General features: G+C 42.7%; 1 protein-coding gene across 4 annotated transcripts in view; it reads left to right on the top strand.

Moving 5' to 3' along the window:
- The window catches only part of ANKRD26 (ankyrin repeat domain containing 26), a 134785-nt gene extending 109454 nt beyond the window's left edge, over window positions 1-25331 (top strand). Inside the window, exons 35-41 of one of the 4 annotated variants that reach the window (XM_063780515.1) lie at window positions 6130-6262; window positions 7353-7473; window positions 9329-9592; window positions 15927-16002; window positions 22306-22466; window positions 22916-23031; window positions 25087-25331. In XM_063780515.1, the coding sequence (XP_063636585.1) occupies window positions 6130-6262; window positions 7353-7362 (143 nt within the window). In that variant the 3' untranslated portion in view covers window positions 7363-7473; window positions 9329-9592; window positions 15927-16002; ... (1 more) ...; window positions 22916-23031; window positions 25087-25331. Of the gene's footprint in view, window positions 1-6129; window positions 6263-7352; window positions 7474-9328; window positions 9593-13025; window positions 13722-15926; window positions 16003-22305; window positions 22467-22915; window positions 23032-25086 lie in introns of those variants that run through there. The other 3 variants (XM_063780516.1, XM_054660854.2, XM_063780519.1) reach the window with 3 other exon arrangements.
- The last annotated feature ends 460 nt before the right edge of the window (window positions 25332-25791 follow it).

The following is a 25791-nucleotide window of genomic DNA, read 5'->3' as shown; positions in this document are numbered from 1 at the left end:
AAGGGAATCTTCTGAGATGCCCATATTAGTGCACCTGGGAACTAGGATGGAAAATGCATGCACAAAAACTCAACAGCCAGAATGGGAGAGCTACTTTCAATGGTACCTAGAGAGTAGCAAAATGGGGGAAGACTACCTCACTTCCTTACAGGAGGCCAACAAACAACTTAGATATGCTAACCGAGAACTCTCTAGCACTTGATCACTCTTAAAGAAATCTTCAGAATTGCTTACTTCCCCCTTGGTGCTTCCTTCACCTCCATTTACACCCCCAATTTACCCCGCCTCCTCTGAACTTCCTGGACAAGATCTGTTCCTTCCTTCTCTTGCATGCTCCAGGCTACCATCTTCCCCTCCTCCTCATCTGCTGCTCATTTAACAGAAGGCAGCAGGAGGTCTAACCTCCAAGACCCTAACTCCTGATGATTCCATGACAGCCCCCGTGGCAGCCTCTCATCAGGAAGATGGGAAAAGGGGGACCCTGCAAGGACACCCCTCATGATTGCCCATTTAGGGAACAATCAGTAACAGGTAGGGGAACCCCAGCAATTGTCTGTCAACCCTGGTCAAAGGTTGAGTTGTGAAGCATAAAGAATTTACTGTTCCCAGGGCTCTAAATGTGACCCACTTGGTAGGTCTCACATGTTCCTAATATGTCCTGGGAACCCTGTCAATCTTTTGGGCTGCAATCTTCTCAACATCCTTAATGCCCATAAGTCTTTTTCATCAAAGGTGAATCTTTTTGGAATTGGAGCCAGGAAACCAAAAATAACAAATTTTTAAAAGTCTTGACAATGTACCATGATTTAGTAATGTTAAAACATCATCTTGTGACTGAGAAAATGAACTAGAGACAGCCAAGAAAATGTTAGAGGAGAAAAGAGAAAAATGGAATAAAAGGCAGGGAACTGTATGATTCCCTTTAGTCCCTCCAAAATTCATATTAACCCCAAAAGGGGAACATTTGCTTAAGGCCATCCTCACCCACTTATGGTCCAAGTCAAAGACAGACTTAGAAAAAATATTCTCAGCCACTCCAATAGATGTTGAGATAAACAGAAAAAAAAATCTCTTGCCCAATATTAATATCCTTTCAGAAAGGAAGCCATAGATGGAATTGTCCCTATCATACAAGATTATCTCAAAAGGGGGCTGTGTCCTCATTATTTCCTGTACCATCCCCTGCAACACTCCCCTTCCCCACCACCATATTCTTTGTAGAAAAAACAAACAGGAGAAGATAAAAACGAACAAGAGAAGATACTTTTTTTTTTTTTTTGAGAAGAGGTCTCACTATGTTGCCTAGGCTGGTCTTGAACTCCTGAGCTCAAGTGATCTTCCTACCTTGGCCTTCCCAAATGCTGGGTCTATAGGTGTGAGCCATCATGCCCGGCTTGAGTATGGAGATTTATACAGGATCTGAGAGCAGTAAACAATAGCATAATATTTAGACACTCACATACCCTTCTATCAGCTGTACCCACTCCCAGCCAGTATTTCCCAGTTGTGCATCAGCAGTGCTTTCTTTAGTATTCCTGTAGATCCACACAGCCAATATTTGTTTGCCTTCACCTGAAGAGAATGGCAATCTACACGATATACGTGGACTGTAATGCCTCAAGGGTGCGTGGAAAGTCCTACTTATTTTTCTGAAATATTAAAGTGTGATTTAGAGGACTCAATTTTTCCCTGAGGCTCTATGCTTATCCCATAAGTGGATGGCATTCTCTTTGGGTCAGACACACTCTCTTCCTCTCAGGAATATGTTTCATATTTACTCAAACTATAAGCCAGTAAGAGACAAAGTGTCCCAAGATAAACTTCAGCTGTGCTCACCCCAAGTTAAGAATTTGGGGGCATATTATCTCCATCAAAGAACTGAGTATTAACCCTAGTAGAGTGAGAGAAATTTTAGCTTTCCCAATGTCCATCACTAAGAAACAACATAGAGGGTTTGTGGGGCTGGCTGGCTATTGTAGGAACTGCACACCAGATTTCACCCTTATGTCTCAACCTCTGTATGCATACCTAAAAAATGAACAGTCTGATCCCATCACGTTTACTCCAGAGGGACAATCAGCCGAGCAACAAATAAAGGAAAGTTTCAAAATGCCCCAGGCTTAGGGCACCCTAACTACAAATTGCCTTTGTCCCTATTCATACACAAAAGTGGAGAAACGGCACCTGGGCTACTGACCAGAAACCTAGTGATCACCAGATAACTATAGGGTATTATAGCCAACAGCTAGACCTTGTGGCCTTACCTCACTGTGTGAGAGCTGTATCAGGCACTTCCATTCTGTAGAAGTCTGTTGAAGATATTATTACGTGTTCTTCCCTTTCCATTTATGTACCGCATTCTCTTGAGACCCTTCTAAACTCTCATCATACTTAATATGTGTCTGTCAATAGATTAATGTTCTATGAAGATTTGCTTTTATCATCTCCAAATATTACCTCATCCCACTGTAATAGTCTAAATCCTGCTACTCTGTTCCTGGGCCCTTCTGACAAAACCCCTCATGACTGTTCTGATGACTGACTAACTTCTCACCCCCAGGACAGACCTAGAGGAGATGCCACTGGATAATGCTGAGATAGACTGGTATACAGATGGGTCTGATTTAAGAGGAGAGGGTGGAAATGTTAGAACAGGCTATGCCGTGGTTTCCTTATTAGAGGTGATTGAAGCTGGTCCTCTTCCCCAAGCCAGATCACCTCAAGTGGCCGAATACTTTAAGTTTTAGGGTACATGTGCATAACGTGCAGGTTTGTTACATATGTATACATGTGCCATGTTGGTGTGCTGCACCCATTAACTCGTCATTTAACATTAGGTATATCTCCTAATGCTATCCCTCCCCCCTCCCCCCTCCCCCCACCCCACAACAGGCCCTGGTGTGTGATGTTCCCCTTCCTGTGTCCATGTGTTCTCATTGTTCAATTCTCACCTATGAGTGAGAACATGCAGTGTTTGGTTTTTTGTCCTTGCAATAGTTTGCTGAGAATGATGGTTTCCGGCTTCATCCATGTCCCTACAAAGGACATGAACTCATCATTTTTTATGGCTGCATAGTATTCCATGGTGTATATGTGCCACATTTTCTTAATCCAGTCTATCATCGTTGGACATTTGGGTTGGTTCCAAGTCTTTGCTATTGTGAATAGTGCTGCAATAAACATACATGTGCATGTGTCTCTATAGCAGCATGATTTATAATCCTTTGGGTATACACCCAGTAATGGGATGGCTGGGTCAAATGGTGTTTCTAGTTCTAGATCCCTGAGGAATCGCCACATTGACTTCCACAATGGTTGAACTAGTTTACAGTCCCACCAACAGTGTAAAAGTGTTCCTATTTCTCCACATCCTCTCCAGCACCTGTTGTTTCCTGACTTTTTAATGATCGCCATTCTAACTGGTGTGAGATGGTATCTCATTGTGGTTTTGATTTGCATTTCTCTGATGGCCAGTGATGGTGAGCATTTTTTCATGTGTCTTTTGGCTGCATAAATGTCTTATTTTGAGAAGTGTCTGTTCATATCCTTCACCCTCTTATTGATGGGGTTGTTTGTTTTTTTCTTGTAAATTTGTTTGAGTTCATTGTAGATTCTGGATATTAGCCCTTTGTCAGATGGGTAGATTGCAAAAATTTTCTCCCATTCTGTAGGTTGCCTGTTCACTCTGATGGTAGTTTCTTTTGCTGTGCAGAAGCTCTTTAGTTTAATTAGATCCCATTTGTCAGTTTTGGCTTTTGTTGACATTGCTTTTGGTGTTTTAGACATGAAGTCCTTGCCCATGCCTATGTCCTGAATGGTATTGCCTAGGTTTTCTTCTAGGGTTTTTATGGTTTTAGGTTTAACATTTAAGTCTTTATTCCATCTTGGATTAATTTTAGTATAAGGTGTAAGGAAGGGATCCAGTTTCAGCTTTCTACATATGGCTAAACCAGTTTTCCCAGCACCATTTATTAAATATGGAATCCTTTCCCCATTTCTTGTTTTTGTCAGGTTTGTCAAAGATCAGATAGTTGTAGATATGTGGCATTATTTCTGAGGGCTCTGTTCTGTTCCATTGGTCTATATCTCTGTTTTGGTACCAGTACCATGCTGTTTTGGTTACTGTAGCCTTGTAGTATAGTTTGAAGTCAGGTAGCGTGATGCCTCCAGCTTTGTTCTTTTGGCTTAGGATTGACTTGGCAATGAGGGCTCTTTTTTGGTTCCATATGAACTTTAAATTAGTTTTTTCCAATTCTGTGAAGAAAGTCATTGGTAGCTTGATGGGGATGGCGTTGAATCTATAAATTACCTTGTCCCTGACCCAAGCTTTTCAACTGGCAAAAGACAAGGCTGTTGAAAGTATTGCACTGACAGCTGCTCTGCACTTGGTGTTGCTCATGACTTTGGGATGCTACGGAAGGAGAGAGGATATTTAACCTCCTTGGGGTGACCCATAAAAAATGGACAAGAAGTATCAGAGCTGTTAGAAGTCATTCAAAAACAGAAACTTTTGACAATGATAAAAATTCCAGGTCACTCTAAGTTGGACACCACTGAAAGCAGGGTAACCAATCTGCTGATGCTACAGCTGAAAGAGCAGAATTTAAGCCACCAGCTCCAATCTGGGGAATGGTCATAAAACCTGAAACACTTAAAAACATGTTGAAGAAAACCCAGAGCATAGCCCAAATGAGAGGAAAATCTACTTGGAAACAGAAAGGGGGTTACCTGTCACTGGAAAGCGAAATATGATGTGAACCTAATAATAAACCCATTATTCCAATGGGATGTCAGATGCCTCTTGTGGAATATGTTAATAATCTGACCCATTGGAATCCAGAGAAAATGTATTCCTGGCGTAAACAATATTACTGGAAACTATCATTCATGGTGCCACAAAATATTTACTCTCCATGTGTTCTCTCTCCCAAAGATAACCCAGGAAAGCCCCTCCATGGGGCCCAGGATCATTTTCCCCTTCTGGCTGGACCTTCTGAGGTATGGCAGCTTGATTGTATTCAGCTGCCATTATCTCCAGTTTAAAAGTGTGTTTTAGTAACTATCTACGTGTCTTCCCACTGGGTTGAAGCTTTTTCCTGCAGGCAAGCAACAGCGATGGCAGTTGGAAAAATCCTATGTGAAAAAATGATTCCACTCTGTGAAGTCCCCTCTGAACTTCACAGTGATAGGGGAACTCATTTTACTGGCCAGGTTTTTCAAATTATTTGTAAAATTTTCCTCGTACTTCAATATTTCCATTGTGCCTACCACCCTCAGTCTTCAGGGCTGGTGGAAAGGACCAATGGTATAATTAAAACACAATTGGCTAAGTTCATAGGGGCTTTTCACCTGTCCTGGCCTAGAACTCCTCCTGGCACTCCTTACACTCTGATCCACCATTTTGTGAAACATCAACTATACCCTTATACAATTATAATGGGAAGGCCCATGTGTCAGGAACCCAAATAACCAACCCAACTTTTCTCCAGGGAGATATATTGCAATATATTGTAAAGGACTAATTCTTCACCTTATGAAAAGCCAAGTTTTGGTAAAGGATTCTTTTTACAGTGCCCTCCCTGAAGATGAGGTTTCTGGTCATAATCTGTAGCCTAGAGACTTTGTCTCTTACAAAAGAGAAAGTCTTTGGTAAAGGACTCCCTTAATCCCCGATGGAAGGGTCCATACCAGGTAGTATTGACTAATTCATGTGCTGCACAATTAGGGGGTATAGACTTATGGATTTACATGTCTCATCTTAAAAAGGCACATCCTCCTGAGTGAACAGTGATTCCAGCCAAGGATCTTTGCCTCCAGTTCACTAAACAATATCAACCTTTGACTTGGGACTAGAAGCAGATAACAGCTGTTGTTGACAGCTTTAACCCAAGACACTGGCCCATCCATGCCTGTGTACAAAAGAACACCTGTGTTTATTGTGTAATAGCCATTATGATGATTATCCTAGGGATACTGGCAACTGCTATCTTATGGAGAACCCACCACCTGGTTTATCTGATTTAGTGTCTTTGCAGTAGTTAAAATGAATCTCACAACGCTGCATCTATTTATGCTCTTTTCCTATGCCTTCTTGCCTTCTTGCCTTCTTGCCACTGCCGTCTGCTGTAGCCCATGAAATAAACCTGTTTCTACAGTGGCTCAGGATTATACACACAGATTCCAAAAAGATGCCTGCTGAATATGCCAACCATGCCTATTTCCAGTGGCTCCAGCCTGTCATGATGGGTATCTCCCTTCTGAGGTAAGGACTAGCTATAACACCAAAATGTATTACATCACAGAAATGGTCTGGTGTCCTTAGTGCTGGCATAAAAAAGGACAATACGTATCATTAGCCCATTGAAAAGACTCTTAGGAGAAAGGCACATGGGAAAAGCTTTTCAGAGGAAAGGACCAGCTCACTAGCACTTACCTAAGTATCCCCCCATCCAGTGAAAAGAGTGGGTGATAACCACACCCAAAGTATCTGCCCATTTTCAAAATGGGATAATGCAAATTTGGGATGGGTTGATCTGTCTTACCCTTTCATTTGGCCAACTCAGCTAAAAATGCTCCTTTATGCTGGGAACCAAGAAACCACATTAAAGACCCAGACCAAACAGTGCAGGAGACATGTGGTGGATACTTGGAGAACATTGTGACCATATTATTACTACAAGACACTGGCTAGCATACCACGAATTGGGTACAGCAACATGGTATTTATTAGCTAGCTCCAAATAGGACATACTGGCTACGTAGCACTAATTTATGGCCTCAGTTACCCCCAGGATGGTTAGGACAGTGTTCCCTAGGTTATGCTTGGGCACAAGGACGAGTAATTCAGACTCTGCCAAACCAGCAGACCTTTTTCATTTGCAGTCTCATTGGATACATTCTGTATTCCAATGGTATGATTACTCAGCTTCTATCTTTATACCACAAATAGATATTAAAGATGTTCTATGGCATATAGAGGCCTTAACAAATAATACCCAAAAGGCCCTAAATGATAGCTGCATGGCTATCTCTTTGCTAAACAATGAGGACTCACGTATAAGAAAAACCACGCTGCAAAATTGTATGGCGTTAGATATGCTCACTGCAGCCCAAGGTGGAACCTTTGCCACAATCAAAACTGAATTTTGGATTTATATCTTAGAGGAATCAAATGACAAAACCTGACTTATGACTGACATAAAAACCCAGATAACCAACCTGTCAGATCCAAAGCCCTTACGAATCGACTAGTTGAGTGGTTTGTTTGGATCCTGGGGAACTTGGTGGCAGAAGCTATTGCTCATAATAGGAATCATAATAATAATTTGTGTTCTGTCCTGTTTTTTACTTAGGTTGTCGTAATGGTATGTGCTTGCAACTAAGACAATGTGCAACTGAGAAGTCTAGAGTAATGGTTGCCCAAAGAAGTGCTCTAACTGAGGAGGCAGTAGCATAGCCTGAACCAACTTCCAGGTTTACTTTCCCTTATGTTGCTATAAATCTGGCCTAGCTCCACATACATATTGTTTTTCTTTTTTTCTTCTTTCCTTCTCCTGTTTTTTTTTTTTTTTAAATCTCCATGAGACAAGACCACCTAAGAATGAGCCTTTCTAGCACCATGGAACCTTAACTTCTAGGAATAAAACATCCTAGGTACAAGGGACCAGCTCATAAAAGAAAAATCCTGAGACTAGAGACTCATTTCTTTTTAAAATGCTTTCTCCAAATGATTTTAAGTATGAAAAGGAAGCTGGGGGAATATGAAAGGAAAATAAATTTGGAACCCCAAACTCACCAAGCAAAAAGGAAAAGTCAAGCAGAGAACTGGGTCACACCAACCCGCCTCCTATTTGGTTTGTAAATAAGATGGCTGCAAAGATAAAAGGCTACTTAGCTCCCTCACAGTTTGCCCAGAAGAAAATTACCTTTGGGGCCCAAGATCTTTACCCTAAAACAGTTCTCTTGAATTCACTCTGGCAATGTAAATTGATCACTTATATTCACAGGTGCAGAACAGAGGACAGAAATCAAAGTCATCTCTCTGCTCACCTGAGACAAACACATATCTGACTGCTTCTTCTGCCATATTGTCTATGTTGTCTTATGTTAAAATAAAGATTCACTGAGCCAGACAAAAACATGGGTGACTATTTCCTGAGAATTACATGAGGATGTCTGGGAGGACTGATTCCTAAGAGATCCAGTGGCTCTGATTAGGTTTTTTCTTCAGAGGAACATAATTAGGGTCTAATCTCACCCAACAGGTCGGCCCCTCCTGCGCCTTGAGCCCCTGCCACACAGATTCAGGTAGCCACGACATGAGTGGACCAAACTAGTTCAGGGAATAATTGCCCTGGAAAGCTAGGTCCACAAGCAGAACCCAATGGGTCTGACACACTCCTTGAATTGGTTAAATTCAAAGGAAAACTCTGAATTCTGGGGAACAAGGCCTCTAAGTTGGCTTAAGCCTCTGCAGCTGCAGAACATGAAGTTCTACCCTTAGAAACTCCCGCTGGGTATATGCAAAATATTTATGGTAAATCATTCAAATATTTAGTCAAGTGGATGTTGAGTTCTAATTAGGGATAAGAAGTCAGGCTGGTGGGAGCAGGAGAAAGCAAGAACAAAAACCAAATAAGCCATAAATCTGCCTTTTTTTCGTGGTCCAGGACACACAGCCCTACTGCACAAATAAGTCACAATCTTCCTGCACCCAGCTGTCACCAGACATCTTAACTAATCAAAAAGAACACGTAAGTTAGCTCACTGCAACCTTGCTGTTATCAGTATTGCACACAGCCCTCTTCAGCACACAGCACAAAGACCATCCTATAAAATCCTCAGGATGCCTTTGTCTCCTTGCAGTTAGCTCCTCTTTTGCTGACTTGCCTGTTGCTTTTTTGAAACACATTTCCCTACTTTGTCTAATAAATCTGCCTTTTAAAAATCTGCAACCATTTTGGTAAGTATTTTTTACCACCCATGCAACATCAGCCCCAGATAGTCAATACCTGTGACAGTGGCCCATTATAACCACAGAGGTTCTAACTTAACAGTGGCCTAGATGGGGATCATCTGAGATGCCCAAATTAGTGTACCTGGGAACTAGGATGGAAAATGCATGCACAAAAACTCAACAGCCAGAATGGGAGAGCTACTTTCAGTGGTACCTAGAGAGGTAGCAAAAAGGGGGAAGACTGCCTCACCTCCTTACAGGAGGCCAACAAACAACTTAGAGATACTAACTGATAACTCTCTAGTGCTTTATCTCTCTTAAAGAAATCTTCAGAATTGCTTACATCCCCCTTGGTTCTTCCCCCACCTCCAGGTACATCCCCAGCTTACTCCGACCTCTCTGAACTTCCTGGACCAGATCTGTTTCCTCTGCCTGCATGCTCTAGCCTACCATCTTCCTCTCCTTGTCTGCTACTCACTCAACAGAAGGCAACAGGGTGGTCTACTTCTACAACTCCGTCTCCTGATGATTTCACAACAGTCTCCCTGGCAGCCTGTCATCTGGAAGAAGTGGAAAAGGGGGAACCTGTAGGAACATCTCTCATGATCACACCATATAGGGAATGACCAGTAACAGGTAGGGAAACCCCAGTGATGGTCTTTCAAACCTGGTCAAAGGCTGAGCTAGGAGGCAAAGTTAAAAAATTTCCTGACTCCCATAAAGATTTGCCCAAGAATTTGAGCTCATTGTCAGGTCACTCATCATATGGCCCGTGTCATTCAGACCCTTACCAGCTGTTCCACATGTTGGTTTTGGATGCTAAAGCTAAGGAATGGCTGGAAAAAGCACAGTGGTCAGACCGTTTAGCAGAGTCAATTTCCAAAGGTCCAATAGGATGACAACAAGTCCCCAAAAGTTCAGAAGACAGGCTCAAAGATGCCAAGGCATGAGCCACTGCTCTGTTAATTATAATTCCTTCAGCATTCCAAAGGTTTGTGGATTGGAATAAAATCCAGCAATGCCACCAGAACCCAAAGGAATTAGTTTGAGATTATTTTTCATGTTTTGATAAAACTTTGAGACAATATTATGGGATGTCAGCTGATTGCCTTGAAAACAATAAAAATGGCGCTTATTAAATGCAAACTTTCAAAACAGACCAGATGATGATTTAGCCACTCTTGTAACACACCACATAACAAATTGGGCCATGGTCAGAACTAAGGAACTAGTTAACTTAGCTGACCAATTATCCTGTGCTATGATAAAGGAAAAAAAACAAAAGACTGCCAGAGTTATGCATTTATAGTTAAAGCAATTAACTTCTCAAACCTGTTAGCCTCAGAATAATGAAAAGCCCTCTCGGTCTGAGGACTCTTCCCTCAGCCTGTTACTATTGTAAAAGACCAAGACACCTTAAACAGGACTGCTTTAGGTGGAAGTGGAAGCCACAGCAGGAGGATACAACTCAGGAAGACTAGGGGTGCTCTGAGGAAGTTAAAGGGTTTCACCTCTCCCAGTATTCTACCTTGACAAATTGGGAAAGATTAATATAATCATAACGTGAGCTCTCCATTGCCTTACTTGACATAGGAGCAACTATATCTGTCAGAAATCCCACCTGCTTTAGAAACCATGTTCCTCAGAGTAATAAAAGGACTAGCATGATGGGTGTGTCTAAGAAAACTATCTCATGCTTTAAATCCAAACCTATACCTTACCGTTTTGTCAGGTTTAGCACCCCCTCAATCAAGGGCCCTAAATACAACAGTCAGTCAGTCCCATGTGTTCCTAATATGCTGGGTAAGTGTCTGTTTTGTGGACCAGCCTTCTCTTTGTTCAGTTTCCAGAGTCAAGACTAGGAGAAAATACTAGAAAAGTCTTTTTTGGTCAAGGCATCAAGTCACATTTGGCTTGATATCCTTCACCAGGAATAGCATCTTTGGATATTGACGTGACCTTTTGGTTTTATTTCTTTTTCTTTTCTTTTTGAGATGGAGTCTCGCTCTGTCGCCTGGCTGGAGTGCAGTGGAGCGATCTCGGCTCACTGCAAGCTCCGCCTCCCGGGTTCACACCATTCTCCTGCCTCAGCCTCCGGAGTAGCTGGGACTACAGGGGCTGCCACCATGCTGGCTAATTTTTTGTATTTTTAGTAGAGATGGGGTTTCACTGTGTTAGGCAAGATGGTCTCAATCTCCTGACCTCATGATCCGCCCGCCTCGGCCTCCCAAAGTGCTGGGATTACAGGCTTGAGCCATCGCGCCCGGCCCTTTTGGTTTTATTTCTAAGTTGGTGTAGGACTGAAACAGGAGGGTATGTTATCAGTTTATATCCCTAAGGCCTCAACACTTATGAATCCACTTAAATGGAATCTAGAACTCTGACAAGCAGATATAAAATGTTTATCTCTGTCCAATGGTGATTACTGTGTTGCAGCCGCATTGTAACTGTGTTGCTGTTCATAAGTAGAGTCTGTGCATGTGGCTTGCGCATACATGCCCAGGGGGCCAGAGCATTACATTTCCATCAGGGCGTGGATCCCAGGGATACCAGACAGGACCAGGCAGAGGATGAAACAGGTCATGATTTTCAGATTCTGCAAGTAGGAGGGAGGATGCACCTCTTGGCTGGGGCTTGTAATTGGGAGATACCAGAAAGTTATGACCAGATTGAATAATGACCAGCAACTCAAAACATGGGCCACAGCAAATTTCTATAAGCCAAACATTTTATTTTATTTTATTATTTTTTTTTGAGATAGGGTCTCACTCTGTCACCTAGGCTGCAGTGCAGTGGCATGATCTTGGCTCACTGCAACCTCTGCCTCCCGGGTTCAAACAATTCTCCTAGCTCAGCCTCCCCAGTAGCTGGCACTACAGGCACGTGCCACCATGCCTGACTAATTTTTGTATTTTTTACTAGAGACAGGGTTTCACCATGTTGGCCAGGCAGGTGGGTGGATCACTCCTGACGTCAGGTGATCCACCCACCTCGGCCTCCCAAAGTGCTGGGATTACAGACATGAGCCACTGCACCCTGCCTCCAAACACTTTAGATGCTCGTTTACCTTTGCAAAATTATTCTAGGTTTAATTGCTCAGAATGGTTTGTGATCATGACAAGGCAGCAGTGTAGAGAAAGGATGGTTGCTAAAATAATTACAGGTCTTATTCAGGCATGCATAGAACTGTAGAGACAGCTTTGCAAAGTCAAAAGAAGCATTTAAAGCTTTATTCCTGGGGAATTTGGGAGCCTGTTTTTTTTGTTGTTGTTGTTTGTTTTGTTTTGTTTTTGGTCTCCTCTCAAGTAGCCATAATATCTGATTATGCAACATGGGATTAGTGTTAGGGCGTTCAGAAGTAGGGCAGGGCACATTCTGCAGGGCAGTAGCGGGCTTTCTCCTTTGCCCTGAAGGTATAGTTTGTCAGGGCCTTCTGCAGGCAGCTGGAAAAAGGAATGCACCTGCCTTGGCTGAAGTGAATCCTGTATTAAATCAGGTGCTTAATGAGAGGACCAAAATGGACTTGTGTCTCTGTCTCAATTTAGCCTACCATTGTATACAAGGCAATCAATCCTTAGTTTACATCCCTGAGTTGTAAGAGATGCATTATAAACATGCATTAGTACAGTGCCTTTTGCCTGTGCAAAATGCATATTTTTATCTGTATTTTATCCCTTTGTGTGTGTATGCTACAAAATGTAACAAAATATCATTATACTCTGAAGAAAAGAGAAAATATTATATCTTCTGGGTCTGTGGCCCACAAATCCCTGAGAAGCCGATATAAAAAGGTTTATCCCTGGCTCCATGACTTGAACTAATTTCGATTCAAATAGATGAAAGTTATAATCCACCAGTTGGCTCCAAACACTTTTTTGAGACTTTAATACAATTTTGGACATGTAGATAAAGATATACATTCACCTGACCTTTTCTCCATTTGACCCACTTTACTCCTAGGGAATACACGGGTAGTAAAGAAATGGGATCTCCTCTCCCCCTCCCCCTCCCCCCCCCTCTCCCCACGGTCTCCCTCTCCCTCTCTTTCCATGGTCTCCCTCTGATGCAGAGCTGAAGCTGGACTGTGCTGCTGCCATCTCGGCTCACTGCGGCCTCCCTGCCTGATTCTCCTGCCTCAGCCTCCCAAGTGCCTGCGATTGCAGTCGCACGCCGCCATGCCTGACTGGTTTTCGTGTTTTTTTGGTGGAGACGGGGTTTCGCTGTGTTGGCCGGGCTGGTCTCCAGCTCCTAACCGCGAGTGATCCGCCAGCCTCGGCCTCCCGAGGTGCCGGGATTGCAGATGGAGTCTTGTTCACTCAGTGCTCAATGGTGCCCAGGCTGGAGTGCAGTGGCGTGATCTCGGCTCGCTACAACCTCCACCTCCCAGCCGCCTGCCTTGGCCTCCCAAAGTGCCCCAGATTGCAGCCTCTGCCCGGCCGCCACCCCGTCTGGGAAGTGAGGAGCGTCTCTGCCTGGCCGCCCATCGTCTGGGATGTGAGGAGCCCCTCTGCCTGGCTCAGTCTGGAAGGTGTGGAGCGTCTCTGCCCGGCCGCCATCCCATCTGGGAAGTGAGGAGCGCCTCTTCCTGGCCGCCATCCCATCTAGGAAGTGAGGAGCGTCTCTGCCCGGCTGCCCCGCCTGAGAAGTGAGGAGACACTCTGCCTGGCAACCGCCCCATCTGAGAAGTGAGGAGCCCCTCCGCCCGGCAGCCGCCCCGTCTGGGAAGTGAGGAGCCCCTCCGCCTGGCAGCCACCCTGTCTGGGAAGTGAGGAGCGTCTCCGCCCGGCAGCCACCCCGTCCGGGAGGGAGGTGGGGAGGTCAGCCCCCCGCCCAGCCAGCCGCCCCATCCGGGAGGTGAGGAGCGCCTCTGCCCGGCTGCCCCTACTGGGAAGTGAGGAGCCCCTCTGCCCAGCCACCACCCCGTCTGGGAGGTGTACCTAGCAGCTCATTGAGAACGGGCCATGATGACAATGGCGGTTTTGTGGAGTGGAAAGGGGGGAAAGGTGGGGAAAAGATTGAGAAATCGGATGGTTGCCGTGTCTGTGTAGAAAGAGGTAGACATGGGAGACTTTTCATTTTGTTCTGTACTAAGAAAAATTCTTCTGCCTTGGGATCCTGTTGATCTGTGACCTTACCCCCAACCCTGTGCTCTCTGAAACATGTGCTGTGTCCACTCAGGGTTGAATGGATTAAGGGCGGTGCAAGATGTGCTTTGTTAAACAGATGCTTGAAGGCAGCATGCTCGTTAAGAGTCGTCACCACTCCCTAATCTCAAGTACCCAGGGACACAAACACTGCGGAAGGCCGCAGGGTCCTCTGCCTAGGAAAACCAGAGACCTTTGTTCACTTGTTTATCTGCTGACCTTCCCTCCACTATTGTCCTGTGACCCTGCCAAATCCCCCTCTGCGAGAAACACCCAAGAATGATCAATTAAAAAAAAAAAAATTTAAAATAAATAAAAAGAAAAATAAATAATTAAAAGAAAAAAAAGATGGTTTATAGTAAGCTGTAGAATTTTGACAGGTGCTCTCAAATACATGCTTCTGATAATTTTGGAGATTGTAACATTGGAATAAAGGAAAATAATAAGATATACCTGAATGACAAAGCAAGGTTAAAAAATTGTGCTAAAAATTAAGTGTTACATAAAATATAATTCTAGTCAGAAACAAAAAACATAAATTGCTTAATTATGTTAGAATGTTCAGGCTAGAATAGTACCTGTATTAGTCCATTTGCATGCTGCTAATAAAGACATACCCAAGGAAAAAAAAAAAAAAAAGAAATGGGATCTGTTTTCTTTGGGATGCACAAAAAGTTCCGGTCCTGGGTAAGCAAGCAATGGCTATTTATAAATAATTTGAAGTATACCTTCAAATGGGAAGTATTATTAACTCAGGTTATAATAACAGAATAGGCATTAAGCAAATTTCTAAATCTATTGCTTGAAGCATCGAAGTTTCCGAGGGTGGGGACGGTTTGATAAATGTCAAACTGCCAAACACTGAAGGAACTGAGCTTTCCCTGCTCATCGTCTAAAGGTGAGCCTGCCGCATTATCACGGATGCTGTGATGGGCAGGTGTGTTAGTAGTCCTCTGAAAATAGTGGATTTCTTACGTGTGAGGTTCCTTGGCTGTGACCAACACATGGCAGGTGCACCTTACATCTGGCTGCTCTGTTTTGTGCAGTGAGACTTGGAAGGAGTGTGGGGGACCAAGGAGAATGAACATGCACATGAAGCCCATCCTGGCTGCTGTGCCACGAGAAAGTCCTTTGCACACGCAGTGAGCTTGTGTGACGGCTAAGAAGCCTTAAACTTAAGAAACCTCAATAAAAAAAAAATTGAAGTGCTACAAAATATGAAGTGCTACAAACAAACCCCCCTCCCTTCCAGAAAGTCATTATGATTGTACAGCAAACAAATCTATCCTCTGACCTAGAGGAAGACATTATTCCTATGTTTGCTGTGCAAACATCCTTGGAAACATACAAGATATGGTTGGATGCGGTGGCTCAGGCCTGTAATCCCAGCACTTTGGGAGGCTGAGGCGGGCAGATCACCTGAGGTCAGGAGTTCGAGACCAGCCTGGCCAATATGGCAAAACCCCATCTCTACTAAAAATACAAAAATTAGCCAGGCGTGGTGGTGGGCACCTGTAATCCCAGCTACTCCGGAGGCTGAGGCAGGAGAATCGCTTGAACCTGGGAGGTGGAGGTTGCAGTGAGCCGAGATCACCCCACTGCACTCTAGCCTGGGTGACAAAATGAGACTCTGTCTCAAAAAAAAAGAAAAAAATTACAAGATATGCTGATACAAGAGGTGCAAAGAATGCAAGATGAGGAATTGTTAGTTCTAACAAGAATGTGATGTATAAGTTGAGTAATTTAACCAAGCCCCCATTGGTTTCTTAATCGAAGAAAGAGATTTTATTTTCCTGATCTTTTGTTCTTTTATTTATTTTTTTTAGCTGCCAATCAGATTAACCAAACATGGAAAAAAAAGATGAGGTTGCAATTGGGGGAATAGGATGCAATTTCCAGGAGGTAAGAGTGATAAAGCAACAATAATCTTATCCTACATAATGCCTACGTTACTAAAACAACCCTTGTGGTAAGTTGTCATTTATTTATTATTTATTTATTTATTTATTTATTTTAAGGTGGATACTCACTCTGTCGCCCACACTGGAGTGCAGTGGGGCAATCTGGGCTCACTGCAACCTCTGCCTCCTGGGTTCAAGCAATTCTCCTGCCTCAGCCTCCTAAGTAGCTGCAATTATGAGGTGTCTGCCACATGCCTGGCTATTTTTTGTATATTTTTTAGAGATGGGGTTTCACCATGTTGGCCAGGCTGGTCTCGAACTCCTGACCTCAGGTGATCCACCTGCCTTGGCCTCCCGAAGTGTTGGGATTACAGGTGTGAGCCACGATGCCAGGCCTGTAGAGCTCCTCTTTAGAAACTGTGTGCAGAGGGCCGGGCACAGTGGCTCATGCCTGTTATCCCAGCACTTTGCAAGGCTGAGATGAGAGGACTGCTTGAGGCCAGCCTGGGCAACATAGAGAGACCTCAACTATAACAACAACAACAAAAAAAGCAAAAATTAGCTGGGCGAGGTGGCTTATGCCTGCAGTCCCAGCTACTCAGGAGGCTGAGGTGGGAGGATTGCTTGAGCCCAGGAGTTCAAGGCTTCAGTGAGCTATGATCACACCACCGTACTTCAGTCTGAGTGACAGAGAGAGACTCTACCTCTAAGAAGTAATAAAAAAAGAAACTGTGTGTAGACATAAATTCAATTCTCAGAAACTTATGAAATTTCTGTCATTGTATTAGCGAAGTCATTCTGGTTAAAGAGTCAAACAATTCCCCTAATTTAACATACACTTTTAGTTAAAACCATGTCCTAGCTGAGGAGGCATAACTCAAGACAGGTCTCCTGTAATACAACCCCCTGGTTTATTTCAATTAGAATCTAGTGATACAAGAGGCCCTATAAAACAGGATAAATAGGAAATTCAAGTCTAGACATATTGTAATAAAACTGCAGATATCAAAGAAAAAGAGATTCTAATAATAGTGAGAGAGAAAAGACTGATCACCCACAAAGAACAATAACGATGAACTGATAGCACTTTTCTAAATGCAACAATAGAAGCCAGAAGGAAGTGGAACGATATCTTCAGAACGCTGAGAGCAAAGAATTCTCAACCTAGAAGTATTCCAGAGAACGTACCTTCTATGAATGCAGATAAAATAAAGACAATTTGTAGATAAACAAAAACTGCAGCATTTACTACCAAGGGACTAAAGTAATGTCTAAAGAATCTATTTCAGGAAGGAGGATAAACATGCAGAGGTAGGCCGGGCACGGTGGCTCCCGCCTGTAATAGCAGCACTTTGGGAGGCCAAGGCAGGCAGATCAGGAGGTCAGAAGATCAAGACCATCCTGGCTAACACGGTGAAACCCAATCTCTACTAAAAATACAAAAAATTAGCCGGGCGTGGTGGCGGGTGCCTGTAGTCCCAGCTACTCTGGAGGCTGAGGCAGGAGAATGGTGTGAACCCGGGAGGCAGAGCTTGCAGTGAGCTGAGATTGCACCACTGCATTCCAGCCTGGGCAACAGAGCGAGACTCCATCTCAAAAAAAAAAAAAAAAAATGCAAAAGTAATGTCTAGAATGTGCAAAGGAATGATGGCCCAGAACATTGGTAATTATGTAGGTAAATCTAAATGAACATTGTAAAAAATAATAATGTGATGTCTAATTTGTGGCATTAAAAAAGGAACATGTAAAATATTGAGCAACAATAGCATGTAAGTATAGAGGGGTGGCGAGTATTTTTCAGGAAAGGGGTTAATATATTCAATTTAGGTCTTATTAACTCAGGTATTCAGGGTATCATTTTAGGATAATTACTAAAAGAGTAGAATAGAGTATGTAACATTCATACCAATAGAAATATAAAAATGGCTTGAGAAAATATTAAGGAAGCATCAATGAATCCTAGAAGCAGGTGAGAAAATGAAAAAGAAAAAAGAACAAAGCCAGGCACAGTGGCTCACGCCTGTAATTCCAGCACTTTGGGAGGCTGAGGTGGGTGGATCACCTGAGGTCAAGAATTCGAGACCAGCCTGGCCAACATGGCGAAACCCCGTCTCTACTAAAAAAAATACAAAAATTAGCCAGGCGTGGTGGTGTGTGCCTGCAGTCCCAGCTACTCAGGAGGCTAAGGCAGCAGAATCACTTGAACCCAGGAGGCAGAGGCTGCAGTGAGCCAAAATTGCGCCACTGCACTCCAGCCTGGTTGACAGAAAGAGACTCTGCCTCACAAAAAAAAAAAAGGACAAATAAAAAACAAAAGTAAAATATTGGAAACATCTCAATATATTAATAATTACAATAAATTGAATGGACTACAGTTGCCATTTTAAAAAGAGATTATCAGGTTAAATTATAAAACAAAATCAGCCTCTATGCCATAAGGAGATACACCTGAACCAGAAAAACAGAAAGATTAAAAGTAAAAAAAAAAAGGAAAGATATATATGGCAAATAGCAAATATTAATCAAAATAACAATTATATTAAAATCAGACAACCTTTAAGAAATAAAGAAAGCATCATTAGGGAAAAAGTAGGTAACTACAATGATTGCAAAGAATTTGATTTATTAGGTAGGTAACAATCTAAACTTATATATACCTAATGAAATAGACTCAAAATGGATAAAGCAAGCATTTATAGAGTTTTGTAAAGAAAGTGACAAATTAATTCATAGAATTTTAATACACTTTTCTCAATTATTAATAACTAAAGGAAATTTTTAAAATGCAAAAAAGTAGATATAGGCAATCTGAACAACATAATGAACACATTTGTTTTAACAGGTATATATCGAGGCCAGAACTCAACAAGGAAAGGCTACACATTCTTGACAAGCACACAGGCAACATTTAAAAAAAATGAGGTCAGGAATCTGGATATGAGCATGGTATGGCAAGTGGTAGTTAAGAACATGGAGTCAGAAGCTAGACTTTTTGTTTGAATTCCAACTCTACTACCTACCAGCATTAAGATAGCTTGAAAAAATATTTAACCTCAGCCGGGTATGGTGGTTCAGGCCTGTAATCCCAGAACTTTGGGAGGCTGAGGCAGGCAGATCACAAAGTCAGGCGATCAAGACCATCCTGGCTAACACGGTGAAACCCCGTCTCTACTAAAAATACAAAAAATTAGCCGGGCACGGTGGCGGGCGCCTGTAGTCCCAGCTGCTGGGGAGGCTGAGGGAGGAGAATGGCGTCAACCTGGGAGGCGGAACTTACAGTGAGCCAATATCACACCACTGCACTCCAGCCTGGGCGACAGAGTGAGACTCTGTCTCCAAAAAAAAAAAAAAAAAAAAAAAAAGAATCACTTTGTCAAGTTAAAAAAAGAACAAATGGTTGGTTATAGTTGTTTTACTAAGTAAGAATCAGTATCTTGAACGAGTCTAGCAAGAAGCGGTTGTATCTCTTAATTTCTTCAAGGCTTGTTTCATGCCCATTTTTAGCTTTAGTTTTTTTCTTCACATAAATCTTGCACATTTCTTGGTACATTTATTCCTCGGTTTTTCATTTTAGAATTTTGAGAGTATACTTCTGAATTATAATTCCTAACTTATTACCGACAGTAGTTAGGAAAAGTTTTTATTTCTGTGTATTTATTTTACAACCAGAGTGAATAATTTTTTGGACTATAATTTTCTTTTCTTTTTTTTTTGAGACGGAGTCTCGCTCTGTCGCCCAGGCTGGAGTGCAGTGGCGCGATCTCGGCTCACTGCAAGCTCCGCCTCCCGGGATCACGCCATTCTCCTGCCTCAGCCTCCCGAGTAGCTGGGACTACAGGCGCCTGCCACCACGCCTGGCTAATTTTTTGTATTTTTAGTAGAGACAGGGTTTCACCGTGTTAGCCAGGATGGTCTTGATCTCCTGACCTTGTGATCCGCCCACCTTGGCCTCCCAAAGTGCTGGGATTACAGGCGTGAGCCACTGCGCCAAGCCACTGGACTATAATTTTCTAATAGGAGAGGGAATTGACAACTTCTGGCAAGTGCTTATGGAAGGCAGAAACTGCACGGTAGAGATTTTACCAGAAAGGCTTACTATTGAAGGATGGTATGATGCAGATGACACCAAGCCAGGTAAAAGCCGGGCAGGAAGAGCTGCTTCTATTGAAAGGTAAGATTATTGCTGGAATTTCCAAAAATAGTTCATCTGGTTAGTTTATTTAAAATCCTGTTAATGAAATTATTTTTCTTTTCTTTTTTTTTTTTTTTTTTTGAGACATGGTCACACTCTGTCACCTAGGCTGGAGTGCAGTGGTGTGGTCTCGGCTCACTGCAACCTCCACCTCCTGAGTTCAAGCGATTCTCCTGCCTCAGCCTGCCTGAGTAGCTGGGATTACAGGCATGTGCCACCACACCTGGCTAATTTTTGTATTTTTAGTCGAGATGGGGTTTTACCATGTTGGCCAGGCTGGTCTCGAACTCCTGACCTCAGGTGATCTGCCAACCTCAGCCTCCCAAAGTGCTGGGATTACAGGCATGAGCCACCACGCCTGGCTCTCTTTTTTTGAGACAAGGTTTCACTTTGTGGCCAAGGCTGGAGTGCAATGGAGCAATCTCGGCTCACTGTAACCTCTGCCTCCTGGGTTCAAGTGGTTCTCCTGCCTTAGCCTCCTGAGTAGCTGAGATGAGAGGTGCACACCACCAAGCCCGGCTAATTTTGTATTTTTAGTAGAGACAGGGTTTGGCCATGTTGGCCAGGCTGGTCTCAAACTCCTGAGCTCAAGTGATCTATCCACCTTAGCCTCCCAAAGTGCTGGGATTACAGGTGTGAGCCACTGCACCCAGCCAGTGAAATTCTTTAGTGATTTATTGGTAGGGCACTTTAACTTTTTAATTTCTTCTCAACATGCTATTTCTTTACATTTTCCACCCAAGTCTGTTCCCCACTCCTGTATCTATCCTGGGTAGACCTAAAATTGCCCTATTACAAAGTCTCTCTTGCCTTCATTTGTCTTATATTTTTTGTAGTCATCCAAACTAGAAACCTAAATAATCATGTCCCCTTACTTCCTCTTTCCTCAACCTGCAACTCCTGTTTTTACTGTCTTTCTTATATTTCTTAGTAAGCAAATGTGCTGGCTCCGTATTTGATTGAAACTGATATAAACGGGCGAGAGTGTATACGGAAATTCCTTGAACCTTTTAATCTAATACTTGATCCAGTAATTCCATTTGAACTATACCCAGTATTGTTGGTAAGACAGAAGAGAGCAGGAGTGGGCCTATATTATTTCATTCTTGCATTGCTATAAGGAAATACCTGAGACTGGGTAATTCCTAAAAGAGGTTTAATCAGCTCATGGTTCTGCAGGCTGTATGGGAAGTATAGTAGCATTGGCTTCTGGGGGGCCTCACAAAGCTTCCAATCATAGTGGAAGGCAAAGGGGGAGCAGGCACCTCACATGGGGAAAGCAGTATTGAGAGACAGCATGAGGTGCCACATATTTTCAAACAGCTAGATCTCACGAGAAGTCACTCACTAGCTAGATCTCACAAGAAGACACTCACTATCTAGATCTCACGAGAAAACACTCACTATGGTGAAGACAGCATCAAGAGGGTGATGCTAAACCACTCATGAGAATTCCACCCCCATGATCCAATCACCTTTCGCCAGGCCCCACCTCCAATACTGAAGATTATAATTCAAGATGTGATTTGGGTGGGACACATATCCAAACTCTATCAGGGCCCCAAAGAAATCACCTAGTTTATGATGTACTTTACAATTATCTAGTATTAAACAAAATAACAGCTAACAGAAACTAGGGCCAGGCGAAGTGGCTCACACCTGTAATCCCAGCACTTTGGGCGGCTGAGGCAGGAGGATCACTTGAGGTCAGGAGTTTGGGACCAGCCTGGCCAACATGACAAAACTCTGTCTCTACTAAAAATACAAAATTAGCTGGGCATGGTGGCACGCACCTGTAATCCCAGCTACTCAGGAGGCTGAGGCAGGAAGATCGCTTGAACCTGGGAGGCAGAGGTTGCAGTGAGCCGAGATCGCATCACGGCACACCAGCCTGGTCCCACCTAGGCAACAGAGCGAGACTCCATCTCAAAAAAATAAAAATTAAAAAAAAAAAACAGAAAGTGAAAGGTAACAGAAACTAATGATTACATGAGATGAGCCAACATAATCTGAAAGTTTGGCAACCACATTTTACAGAAGAAAAAAATGCATAAGTACTAATCTAAGTAGGTATTCTTCAGAGGCCATTTAATGCCATTTTGTTCTTTGTAGATTGAATGAATTTGACAATAACTTGTTTGGAATTAGTGACTTGGAAGCTGAATGTCTGGATCCTCAGCAGAAATTGCTTCTGGAATGCACCTATGGAGCCCTGGAGAGTGCTGGAGTCCCTGCCAAGGAGGTGGCTGGTTCCAGGACAGGAGTCTTCATTGGTGAGAGAGCAATGAACAGAAACCAAAAACCATCAAACAACAATTCTCAGGCCAGCTTTGCTATAGCAAATGGTTTTGATGTGTGTGGCTGGTTTCAATTATGATCACTGAGTATTTGCCTCCTCTCTAGCCTTGCCACAAAAACATTTCTCTTTCTAAAACCGTGTAGTTATCACTCATATTTCTCTTCTCAGTATTCCCCAGGGTTTCCAGGAAGACCAGTAAAACCTCTATACACAGAGATATTTCCCGACAGCCTGGAATGAGTGTCAATGACTATAGGTCCATAGGAGCCACACATCAGACAACTTGATAGATTGCAGAGATCCGGGCACTTCATTGACCCTAGTGGATCAGTGTAGACCGCAATGACTCAAGGAGTATATATTAGGAAAATATATTGACTCAAGGAGTATATATTAGGCTAACTTTGAGCTTCTGAATTCCAGAGTCTAAACGGGATCTGGATCCCTAAGGAACTTCTTGGAGCCAATTGAAATCTGAGATTTCCTACTCCCAGATGTCTTTTGAAATTAACTTCGGATCCAGAGCAGGTACCCTCTAGGTAATGGGCACTTAAATTTGCAGACCTATCTTGTTCTCAACCTTTATTCTAAGCCTCAAATAAGGCACTGGTGAAATTTAATTTTTGTTAATAAAAGTAATAATGTATTACAGCAATAGTTGTTTTATAATAAAAAGCAAGTTAGAGTGGAATGCCACTAGCTAAATTCTACTAACTAAAGCTTACCAAGCTTCTCAATTTAAGGCTGCCCTAAGTATTTTCTCCTTATCAAGTTACCAAGAAACTCATCAAAGTCAGCCTCCACATTTCCTCAACTAAGTCTTTCTTTCTTCATATTTTCCACTGTGTCTAGACAATTCAACTGAAACTGTCTTGGTATTAAACCATGATTAGAATATGAAGGCTTATGTGGTTCATGTGTGTTGGGGCTAATTTGTCCGTACCTACTGAAGATTTATACCTGGGAGAATCACAGTGAGGTTACCATGAAGTTACATGGAGGGAGATGATTTTTATATGAGTGACAAGTAGCACATTCAGGGTGAGCACAGGGGCTGTGGAATCCACAGGGAAGAGAGTGCCAACCTCAGTCTTGGTGAGTGAGGGCAGGCTGCACAGGAAGAAGTAACATCAAAGCTGAAACCTAAAGGATGCCCAGAAGTGACCCAATAAGTGGGGAGAGAATGAAAGGAAGAGCATCCAGAAATAGGGAATTTTAAGAATAGTCTTTCCAGAGGTGAGGAGGTAAAAAAACCCAGGTTGAGTTCCTGGAATGGAAAGTTTGGTATGGCCAGTCCTAGAGTACAATATCTCTTGAGGAAACAAGTCTGGAGAGGTTGGTGGTGGAAAACTTGGAGACCTATAAAGGAGTTGGACTTTCTTGAGGACCGTGGGGAGACACTGAAGTGTTGGAAAGCAGGAGAAAAGCGTGACCCAGAGGAGATCATGATTGGATTTCTATTCTTCAAAGATCACACTGGCCACAGAGTCGAATGCGGATTGAGGGGTTGCAGGGAGGGGGCAAGGCTGGAGGCAGAAACATCAAGTTGGAGACTAATGTAGTAATTCAGGGAAGAGAGGATGCTGTCCAGAAGTAAAGTAGAAGAGTCTGCAGATTTAAGAGAAATTTATAAAGGCCCAATGGACAGTACATGGTAAATGATTAGATGTAGGGTATTAAGAGTAGAAAGGAGTCCAGGATTCCACTGAGGTTTGTGGCTTGGTGGAAGCACTCACAATATAGGTAGGACGTACAAGTTTGGGTTTGAGGAAGTGGAAAGAAGTTGAATTCTGTTTTGAATCCGTTGAGTCTGAGATTCTTGTGGATCAACCCTGGTAAGGTGGTTGAATCTTAGGTGTCTGTAGACCATCGAAGGAGAGATGTGGAGTATGATTTAGAAACATGTTTTTGGAATGTAGGAGAGATTGGGCTAGAGAGAGATGATTGAGTGTCATCAGAACTAGATGGTAACTGAAGCCGTGGGAATGAATGAGATTTCCCAGGTAGAGGCAGAAAGGAAGAAAAAAAGATTGTGGTCTGAAGTGATGTGACAGCTCAGCCTTTAAGGGAAGTGAATATATTTCAGTGTGCTAAATCTGAAGCATTTAACTAGCATCCTGGCTTATCTCTTTTATAAAATTAAATGACCTTAAATGACTTTCTTTAGCTTTTCTGGGCTTCAATTTACATGGGTTCTAAGATTATGCTGAAAATATCTATCTATCTGTCCTTTAGGTATGGGAGGATGTGAACTCGGATGGTGAAATGTCTACGAAAGCATTTTGCAAAACTGACAAGTACTTTTAGAGATGGCAAATGTTATTTTGTTGTAAGAAGAATGTCTATGTTATATCACTTGTCATAAAAATATGAAATTTAACAAAAACTTACTTACTCCCAGAAGTAAAGGATACTCACACGTCATCGGGTTTTACATTCTTTTATTATGATTAGTGGTCGTGGCCAATGTAAATGAAAGAGACGAGATGGATATCTTAATATGTTTTTAAATCTACATGGTAAGTAAAAAAGCAAGAAAGCTTTTTTTTCTTTTTAGTAAGAGACTCACTGAAAATCTTTTTGATTTTTTATAGGTATTATGAATCAAGACTATGAATTTATGTCCCGTAGAACTCCAAGAATGCAAACCACCATAATGCCACTGGATCTGCAATGAGCATAGCTGCTAACAGGATTTCTTATGTGTTTAACCTAACTGGCCCCTCTTTTGCTATAGATTCTGCATGCTTATCATCTTTTGTTGCACTGTACTACGCCTTCCTTGCAATTAAACAAGGTATGCTGAAGTTAGGTAACCAAGACATGAGGCATGATTACCAAAAAATTGAACAATTTTTTTCTTTATTTCTTCTTAAAAAAATTGGGATACATGTGCAGAATGTGCAAGTTTGTTACATAGGTATACGTGTGCCATGGTGGTTTGCTGCACCTATTGACCCATCCTCTAAGTTCCCTCCCCTCACCCCCTACCTGTCAACAGGCCCTGGTGTGTGTTGTTTCCCTCCCTGTATCCATGTGTTCTCAATGTTCAACTCCCACTTATAAGTGAGAACATGCAGTGTTTGGCTTTCTGTTCCTGTGTTAGTTCGCTGAAAATAATGGCTTCCCGCTTCATCCATGTCCCTGCAAAGGACATGATCTCATTCCTTTTTATGGCTGCGTAGTATTCCATGGTGTATATGTACCACATTTTCTTTATCCTTTGTATCATTGAGGGCATTTGGGTTGGTTCCATGTCTTTGCTATTGTAAATAGTGCTGCAGTAAACATACGTGTGC

Source organism: Pan troglodytes, chromosome 8 (genome assembly GCF_028858775.2).
Source record: "Pan troglodytes isolate AG18354 chromosome 8, NHGRI_mPanTro3-v2.0_pri, whole genome shotgun sequence".
In the NCBI taxonomy this organism is placed as follows: domain Eukaryota; kingdom Metazoa; phylum Chordata; class Mammalia; order Primates; family Hominidae; genus Pan; species Pan troglodytes.
The sequence above is the reverse complement of the archived record's forward strand: the minus strand, read 5'-3'. Positions and strand labels throughout refer to the sequence as shown.